The 10,463-nt window shown below is 42.7% G+C and overlaps 1 protein-coding gene across 1 annotated transcript; it reads right to left on the reverse strand.

The window, feature by feature from the left end:
- Nucleotides 1-206: 206 nt before the first annotated feature.
- Nucleotides 207-746, reverse strand: LOC120522079 (E3 ubiquitin/ISG15 ligase TRIM25-like; the record flags this gene model as incomplete). The annotated part of the gene is made up of 1 exon (XM_039743263.1): nucleotides 207-746. A coding segment is annotated over exon 1 (507 nt), but the record flags the coding sequence as incomplete, so codon positions are not given.
- Nucleotides 747-10,463: the final 9,717 nt, after the last annotated feature.

Raw genomic sequence — 10,463 nt, forward strand, 5'->3', positions numbered from 1 at the left:
GCACTGTCCTATACTTGAAAAATCAGGTTCTAAGATGGATGAATAGATTTCTCCATCAAACCACATTTACAAACCCCCTAACTCCTGTTATTTAGCTTTAATTCTGTTAAACAATAAACTCAGCTCACCTCTTTTTCTTCTCTTTCTGTCTCCAGCTCAACCATTTCATGATTTTTATGTCCAGTCACCACACACATCATGCAGATACAGGTCTCATCAGTTTTGCAAAATATTTCCAGACTTTTCTGATGTTTCACACAGAGTTTCTCCTTCAGATTTCCATCAGGATCAGTCAGCTTGTGTCCCTTCCAGGCCGCTATCTCATAGTGAGGCTGCAGGTGAGTCTGACAGTAGGAGGCCATACAGGTTAAACAGGACTTCACCGCTCTGAACTTCTTCCCAGTACAGGCGTCACACTCCACATCTCCAGGGCCAGCAGAATTCTGAGAATGAGGTGGAGAAGGAGTGAGTCCCATCTTCTTTAATTTCTTGACAACTTCATTCAGCAGAGTGTTTCTGTTCAGAGCAGGCCTTGTGGTGAAGGTGTGTCTGCACTGAGGACAGTGGCACTCTTGGCTCTGATCCCAGCAGTCCGTGAGGCACTTCAGACAGAAATTGTGACCACAGGGGATTGAGACGGGGTCAGTCAGGGTGTCCAGACACACCGAGCAGGTGACCTCATCCTGTAATCCACACAGCTGGGCTTCAGCCATCGTCAGTCTGAGGAGAAACAGGCAGAGAGAATCAGTCAGACAAACAAGGAAGTGAAATGTGAAGAAACCAAAGTGAAAGTTTGTTTGAGCTCAGTGAGAAGGAGATTTAAAGAGAAACCTGAGAGCTCAAAGAGAGAACATCTGAGGAGACACTGAGGGTGAACAGTTAATGTGAGACAGGAGCCTAGAGAGTGAAGTCAGTATCCAGTCAGTATTTCTTATTTAATTATTACACTCTGCAGTCCATATTAGACAGACACACAACTCAGTGCACATTTACAAATTAAACAAAGTGAAAATAAAACACAACACCTAAATCATTCATGCAGCCATGCTGATCCTCTTTATTGGTCAAACTATCCATCCCATAGTAAGTTCTCATCTGTTGCTTATCAGAGTTGTGTGAATGGTGTGATGAGGAGAACTGACTGATTGATTTTAATCTGTCAAATAAAGAATTTTTGTTTTTTTCTTTGCCCGGGTCAGTAAAGCCCCCAGCTATTAGACTCAATCAAGATAACAGAAGCCCACTTGGTCTAAGAAACAGAATAATATGATTCATTGCTAAATACACGGATTGTAGAATTTTGAGAACTGCTTGTAAACTGACATAAAAGACAAGACAAGACAGACAGACAGACACCAAGCACAGGAGAGGTGCTGATTGTTCTCAGATTTTCTTGGCTGTAAAAGCTTTTCAGTTCAGAAGTTCAATTTGAATTCACTGCACAACAAAGTTTTTGCTTTTTGAACACTGCTGGGTGTTTCTTATAGATTTGTGGGTGCTGATCACAAATATCACATCAAAATTTACCCATCACGTACCGTTTCAGAGATGAATTTTTCTTATATTTGTATCCAAACATTTTCACTCCCGTAAGTGACTTATCAACAATGGTTTGTGCAGCCTGGGCATGTCCAGCCATGGAATCAGGCCGGGTTGGAAGCTGTTCTGTGGAAGTTGACACCCTGGGCAGGTCTGAATGAGCTTGATGCTGTCTCAGCATGCTATAAAGGTGGCCTGCATACACCGATCCTGCCCATTTGGTTAATACACAGTCATATGAAAAAGTTTGGGAACCTCTCTCAGCCTGCATAATACTGTAATTTACTCTACTTTTAACAAAAAGATAACAGTGGTATGTCTCTTGTTTCCTAGGAACATCTGAGTACTGTGGTGTTTTCCGAACAAAGATTTTTAGTGCCGCAGTATTTAGATGTGTGAAATTAAATCAAATGTGAAAAACTGGCTGTGCACAAATGTGGGTCCCCTTGTAATTGTGCTGATCTGAATGCCTGCCACTGCTCAATGCTGATTACCTATAACAGCAACTTGTTTGGATGAGCTCATTAAGCCTTCATAGACAGGAGTGTCCAATCATGAGTGGTAAAAGGTATTTAACGTGGTCAATTGGAAGTTGTGCTTCCCTTTGACTTTCCTCTGAAGAGTGACAGACAGCATGGGATCTTCAAAGCAACTCTCCAAAGATTGTTGAGTCTCATGGTTTAGGGGAAGGCTACAAAAAGCTATCTTAGAGGTTTAAACTGTCAGTTTCAACTGTAAGGAATGCAATCAGGAAATGGAAGGCCACAGGCACAGTTGGGTCCCTTGTTAAAGTCGAGGGTCTGATGAATTCAACCCAATATCAACAAATTCTTCAGGATAATGTTCAAGCATCAGTCACAAAGTTGAAGTTACACAGGGATTGGATATTCCAACAAGACAATGACCCAAAACACAGTTCAAAATCTACAAAGGCATTCATGCAGAGGGAGAAGTACAATGTTCTGGAATGGCCGTCACAGTCCCCTGACTTGAATATCATTGAAAATCTATGGGATGATTTGAAGCAGCCTGTCCATGCTTGGCAGCCATCAAATTTAACTGAACTGGAGTGATTTTGTATGGAAGAATGGTCAACAATACCTCCATCCAGAATCCAGACACTCATCAATGGCTGTAGGAGGACAGCGTCTGGATGTTGTTAGATTTGCAAAAGGAGGCTCAATTAAGTATGGATGTCATATCTCTGCTGGGGTGCCCACATTTATTCACCTGTCTAATTTTTATGATACATATTGCATATTGCATCTGTTTAACAAATAAACTTAATGTAACTGCTGAAATCCTACTGTTTCCATAAGGCATGTCGATATTAAAAGGAAGTTGCTATTTTGAAAGCTCAGCCAATGAGAAACAAAAATCCAAAGAATTAAGAGGGGTCCCCAAACTTTTCATATGACTGTAGATAGTGTGTATGTATAGTATCAGTTGTGGGATATGGCCGGCCATTCATCCCGTCCAATACCCCCAGGCCGCCAGATGGAGCTCTCCCTGCAACATGGAGATGCCATGAATTCCAGCAGGGCCTCATGGACATTGGAATTTTAATGCACAGCCCTGCTGGATACCATGGGGCCACCAGGGTCGCTGCAGGGAGGCCCAGGGACTGCTATTTGCCCTATAACCCGGATGAAGAAAAGGAGTTTTCACCTTACCCGGAAGTGTTAAGAATCACATGGACCGAGGGATCAGAAACACTTCCGGGTCAAGCACTTTAAAAGGACTGTGGGAAATCCCAGCAGTGAGCCGAGTTGGGAGGAAGGGTGACTGAGCTGCTGGGAGGTGTGGAGAATTATTGTGAATTATTGTATTGATTGTGATTATTGATTTATTATTAAGTATAGTGGAGGTGGAGGTGTTTGTGTACATTTATTATTATAATAAAATCATTATTTGGACTTTTATCTGGTGTCTGGCGTCTGATCTGAGGGTTCAAGAGGACGACAGCTCCCCCTATCTGTCACACAGTATAGTGAAGTATAATATTTGTAGCAATATAACAGTAAGGAAGCTTGATGCTATAGACTTTTGGTGTCAGGTGATATGTCTCGTCAATGTCATAACAGCCGCTATACATTGTGCTATATCTGTGGCGAATATACACTTGCGCCTCAGAGACGCTGGATGACTGCTCTTGTGAAGAAAGCTTATCATCTGTATTTACGGCTGCAAAACTGGTGATCAAGACAAGGAATGGGTGCCTCACATTTGCTGTGCAACATGTGCTGTCAGTCTGAGAGTCTGGCTCAGAGGTACTTGAAAGATGATGCCGTTTGCTGTTCTGATGATATGGCGAGAACAGAAAGACCATGTGACAGACTGTTAGTTCTGTTTGACTAATGTGTCTGGTTTCTCTGCCAAGTCAACTGAATATCCTAATCTGCCTTCAGCAATGAGACCAGTGCCACATGACGACAGTCTTTCAATTCCAAAACCACCAGAGGATTGGTCCTTAGATGAACCAGATGAAGAAACTGCAATGCTGTTTCTTGACAGTGACATTGACCCAGATTTTGAACCGTGCTCATTAGGCGATCAACATCTGATAACACAGTCCAAATTGAAAGATTTGGTCAGAAATTTGGGTCTGTCAAAAGCAAAAGCCGAGCTTGAGACTGCAGGAATGATGTTTGCTGTCACCAGGTATGAACATTTCTGTGTTTCAAGGCCGACATCATGATAAAACCAAATTTTTTGCACAAGTTGACAGTATCTGTTTCTGTTGTGACATTGAAGGATTGTTCTCGGTCTTGGGTTGACCTGGAAGAGTGGCATCTTTTCATTGATTCGTCAATGTTGATACCGAAAGCTGTTCTGCTGCACAATGGCAATGTTTATCCTTCAGTACCTGTTGGCTATGCAGCACACATGAAAAAAACATATGAGAATATGGAACTGTTGCTGAAACACTTCCAGTATAGCAGGCACAACTGGAATATCTGTGGAGATCATAAAGTCGTTGCTCTGTTACTAGGGCTGCAGCTCGGCTATACAAAGTACTGTTGTTCCATCTGTGAATGGGAAAGCCATGCCAAAGAGTCACACTAGTCTTGACAGAACTGGCCACTCCATAAAAAAAATGTTTCAGGACAGAAAAATGTGGCACATGAATCGCTTGTTGACCCGGCAAAGATATTTTTGCTTCCTCTTCACATAAAACTGGGACTCATGAAACATTTCATGAAAGCACTGAATAAGGAAGGCGAAGGTTTTTGTTATTTAAGACAGATGTTCCAAAGAATAACTGACGCCAAGATCAAAGAGGGTATTTTTGTTGGCCCCCAGAGTGACAAGCGGTGTGAAGATCTGCTAGTGGGGCCGGAAAAAATTGTGTGGAAAGCCTTCAGAGACATTGACAACAATTTTCTGTGCAATTACAGAGCCCCTAACTACATTCAGCTGGTAGACAACCTTCTCAAAACATACAAGATAATGAAGTGCAACATGTTACTCAAGATTCATTTCCTCCATTCACACTTGAACGTCTTCCCCGCAAATCTTGGTGCTGTCAGTGACAAACATGTTGAAAAGTTTCACCAGGACATTACTACGATGGAGAGACGATACCAGGGCAACTGGAATCTGTCAATGTTTGCTGACTACTGTTGGACACTGCAACGTGATGCAGCAGACATTGAATACAAAAACAAAATCAGGAGCAAAACACTTTTAATTCTGTTGAATTTAATAGCTTATGCGAAACATAAACGTGACTAAATACGTTATTGTCAGCGAACATATAAATATCTGTTTCTCAGAGTTCCTACGTGATGCAGTAAAACCAAAACTATATTTGTGCATACCCTGTAGTTATCTGTCAAAATCAGCAAAATCTTTTCAGGAAGCAAGACGTTTCAAAAAAATTGTTGTGCAGTGTATTATTTCCCAAACATTGACAGCCTGTGTAACTGATGCCCACCTCTTCTATTCTTAGATCTACTGCTTTACAGTTACACCTGTCTTCATTATTCCCACGAACACCATGGTGGAAGTTTAATACAACCAATCTGCAGAATTCTCAGTTTTGTGAATACTTTTGTCTAAATTAGAAGAGTTTATCTTAATACTGGAACTACCCAGGACCCAGCATTTCTATGGCTTTCCATCATGGGCTGCCTTTGTGATGCCACAATTGCTTTTGCTAGTAACTTAGCTTGCAATTTCACTCAACTGAGTTTGAATTTTGAAACTCACCTTTCTCATTTAGAGGGCTCTTGTCCTAATGTGGTGGATCAGAGGCATGAGACTCTCATGGACAATACTAGAGCAGAATTGATCTTTTTGTTGTTGCACCATATAAAGTTTATACTCCATTCCACCAGGGCCCGTTATTATATTTACTGTTCTAAACCAAGTATGTTTTTGGCCCTTGGACTGAAAGATTTAATTTTGACTATCAAAAGCAGGGTGGGAATTTTTACTACTAACATTCATGAACTAAACAAATATTTCTGTCAGTTTTGCTCTAATCTATATAAATGATTCCATTTCTCCCTTATCAATTCTTGACTCCTTCTTATCCCTGTCAGGTCTTGCTCAGGATGAAGCTCCTACCTTTGACTGGCTGGTAACTTTAGGGGAACTGTAGGAAGCTTTGGACAAAAGCCCCAAGTCCCCAAGACTGATGTTACTCAATTATGTTGACCTTTCTTGAAAGTCCTAAACAAATACAGTCAACCCTTGATATACGACCGGCCTGACATGCGAGCAACTTGATTTACAACCAAATTTTTGTTTTGATTTACGACCAACATTTTGCGTTACGACCGAATGCGGTCACGTATCCGCTTGTGCTATTGTAAACAAATAGCCGAAAGCGTTAGTAAGCGTCAGTCGGAGCCCAGATACATGTGTTTGTGGACGTAATTTCGGTCAGTGTAGTGATATATCTGTATATATAATTCACTAAGACCATGGCAAGCAAGACGCATAATTGCTAAGGAAGGAAGAGAAGGTAACGAAGGTAAAGAATGTGATTGTTAAGGGATGTTAGCTAGCAGGCAGGCGCGCATATGATGATGTCATCAGGCTGAGTCAGCACCGGAGCTTTTTGCTTTGGAGTGTATTATTACAGCAGTTCACAACACAACCAGCTTTGAACTGAGTGCTCGACTACTGTCATTATTAACTTGAGAAACAGCGATCACAATCAAATGAAGAAGGAAATTGTGGAAATATGAGAGTGGTGTTCATGGGACCGATCTCGCTAATATGTACAGCATGTCGAAATCCACCATCTTAACAATTTTACAAAGAAAAGATTTGCATATGGAGGCTCCTTCTAAACAATAACCACCTCCCGTTTCATTCTTCTCCTCCTCCTCTCTTGCTGCTGTCCAAAGATGTTAAATTAAATGGGGAGTACAGTGTGAAATTGTTGTTTCTGGTAGGCTAGGCACTTTTTATAACTTTTGGTTAGTACATTAGAAAAACTATTGGTGTTTTGATAAATTATGCACATTATACAACCCTTTTTTATTATGAAAAAGTTAAGTAAGTGTTGCAGTGGGAGGTTTGGAGCGCATTATGGGTATTTCCATTATTTCTTATGGGAAAATTGTCTTGACTTACAACCAGCCCTCAACAATTGAGTTCGTAAGTCAAGGGTCCACTGTAAACATAAATGTAAATGTAAATCTCCTGGTCCTGATGGGCTGCCCCCAGAATTTATTTCTGCTTTTTGAAAGCAGCTGTCTGCTCCGCTCTTATATTTATATGTTGAATTCTGCCAGTTCCTCTTCTTGGTTTAATCTATCTATTAATATGGCTATGATTTTTCTTCTGTCTACATTTCAAAACAGGCCCTCTTGTTAGATGTGCCCTAACTAGTAATGATTCCAGAAATGGAGACAGGTTGACAAATTATTGAGACCTCTTCTGAGATGGCATCTACAAACCCCTTTAAGCAACACAGCACTGTAATGTAGGTGGCAAGCATGTTTTTGGCATTTCCTTTAGTTCTCTCAATTGTTATTAAGATTAAAAGAATAAAATGTTCTTGTGTTCTCTTATGTAACAATTAAGTATGTTTAATGAAAATTAAATTGTAAAAAAATAAAGATGAATCAGGTTAGCACGGGGATGCTGAGTCTTAGCCTCTTCTCTGTGAGCACCACCTCAACAGGGTGGCTCCATCATCCAGTCTTATGGATTCTTATACCAGTGCTGTACCAAAGACACAAAGCTGTACCTGTCATTCCCTCCAGAGGTCCACACAATGACAGTCAGAATCTCAAGAAGTCTCAACCTGGATTAAGGAACACCATCTGCATCTCAACTTGGCAAAGATGGAGCTCCTTGTTAAACCCTCATCTTTGTCCAGCACAGTTTATAATCACTAATACCTGCCAAATCAGTATGGGGTCATGATTGACCAGTGACCACACTGCAAATGTCTCTCATTCTCGCACATTCATTCCCTTGGAAAGGGCTACCACCCCAAGGGTCCTAAAATTTTAAAAGGTTTTGGGTCCTTTGTTTGAATGCCAATTTTGGGGCTTTGGGAACTTAAACTTAGGAATTTTAACCCATGGCAGTTTATCGTTACAAACCCCCCAAATTTTTCCACTTTTTTAAACAGTCCCCCAAGATGTTTATTGTTAGGTGGGGTACATTTTGTAAAAAGGCTTTAGGAAAATAAAAAAAATTACCCCTGGGCCTACCCAAAAACCAAAATCCGCCCAATTGGGGGGGTTTATGAAAATTGGGTTTCCCGGGGCCCCCCGGGGAAAGAATACCTCCCGAAATTTTTTTTTTTTTTTTTTTTTTTTTTTTTTTTTTTTTTTTTTTTTTTTTTTTTTTTTTTTTTTTTTTTTTCCCCCCCCCCCCCCCCCCCCCCCCCCCCCCCCCCCCCCCCCCCCCCCCCCCCCCCCCCCCCCCCCCCCCCCCCCCCCCCCCCCCCCCCCCCCCCCAGCACAGTTTATAATCACTAATACCTGCCAAATCAGTATGGGGTCATGATTGACCAGTGACCACACTGCAAATGTCTCTCATTCTCGCACATTCATTCCATATACAGTCAGTCATTAGTCCTGTCACAGCTGGATTACTGTAACTGTTTATTGGGAGGGTAACCAGGATGTGCTACCAAGTAACTACTGATGATTAAAAATAACCACAACCACAATGGGCACCAGCGCTCCTCTTTTCAGGTCACTTTACTGGTAGGACACGCTCAATTCCAGCCCTTGACGCTGCAGCCGTGCAGTCAGTGGGTCAGCACCTGCTGTATAGATATGGAGGCACAAAGTCAAACCAACGGTACCCAAGGATTTTCCAGCGAGACACAGTGCCAAAGGAGTCCAGTCATTGTCTCAGGTCACTGGATAGCATAGTAGTTATATGCATGGGGTTTATGTCACAATGATTTATGACCCTTAAGCCCCGCCCCCTTTGGACTTTGAACCGGAAGTCCCGCCCTATGATTGATGACATTAAGCCCCGCCCCTATGACGCAATACCAGAAGTCCCTCCCAGCTGATGCAACACCAGAAGTCCGCCCCTGCTGACGTCACATCTCCCCCCACGTGACCTAGCCCCCCCCTCTGGCACCTGATTGGTTCAGGAAACTGTCAAGGGCCTTTTGATGGATGTCTGTCCCCTCGTTGAACCCGCCCTCTGGCACCTGATTGGCTCAGGAAACTGTCAAGGGCCTTTTGATGGATGTCTGCCCCCTGTTTGAACTCATCCCGGCACCTGATTGGTTCAGGAAAATGTCAAGGGAATTTGATGGATGTCTGACCCCGTTTGATCCCAAAGGTGCTTAATTAAACAAACTGTCAAGAGCAGCCTCCATGAACGGGCATGCCCTGACAAATCCAGGCCAGTCACAGACCTGTTGGTGTCCCCACTTCTCTCAAGACACACAAGCGTTTCAAGGGGCAGAGCTGCCTGCCTCTACGGTTTGGGTAAGAACTCCTGTATCTATCTATTATTTAAAATAATCTACGACTTTAAAGATCTAAACCTTAGTTTAGCACTTGTAAACCGTTTTTATTTTTATTTTATCTAAGTCAAGCCCCCAGACATTCTCTGCACTGACAAGCTGTCCCTTCACTCACTCTACACAGTTGATGCGTGAGAGCTGAGAGCTGAGACAGCCTCTGCGTGCACCCCGAGATGCGACTGGGTCGAAGCTCCAAGCGCCCATGCAGTCAAGTTCGAAAGACACATCCCAGTCCCCCACACGTCCCTGCCAGTTCTGAAAGGCCGGTATAAAAAGCGAAGCATTTTGTTCTATCTACGTTTTAAAGATGAACACGCAATTAAAACATCTCATCTTTGCTTCAAACTAAGTCAAGCTGCTTTTTTCCATCTCACAGACAGATTCTGCAGTAAAACAGCCTTAGCGGTGAGCTTCCCACCTCACAGAAATCAAGCAGCCCGGCTTTTTAACAGCCCCATGCTCTCTCAAAAAAAATGACAGGCCCTGTGTAGACAGAGAGAGTCGTACAGCCCCCCTGCACGGCCCTGCCATGCAAACTGTATGAGGACGGAGCTCTGCTGACAGAAACACCCCACCCCTGCTGTGTTCTGCGAGCGCATGCTTGTCAACCCCCCACCCTAACCCAGAACGGGAGCGCGCATCAAGCTCGCACATTCACGCAGCTGCTCAGTCCGGGAGAACAAGTTACGTGTGTAGCTTTTAAAGTTAAAGGATTTAAAATCACTCGCACAGTTAAATAATAGGCCACAGGGACCTTTTAAAGAACGTTTGAGACGCTAGCCTCGGTTGTATATTTTGTATATCTTTAAAAAAAGCCCTGTTCCATCCATTACCTGCCATTTTACATAATCTGCTGCCCCTAAGGAAACAGATCGCGAAAGCACGGCGAATAGTTTTCTAAAAGTTAAAATTGTATTCAGATAATCCCAGAGTGAACGGAGCACAAATATTTACCAGAAGC

Source organism: Polypterus senegalus, unplaced genomic scaffold, assembly GCF_016835505.1.
Source record: "Polypterus senegalus isolate Bchr_013 unplaced genomic scaffold, ASM1683550v1 scaffold_6011, whole genome shotgun sequence".
In the NCBI taxonomy this organism is placed as follows: domain Eukaryota; kingdom Metazoa; phylum Chordata; class Cladistia; order Polypteriformes; family Polypteridae; genus Polypterus; species Polypterus senegalus.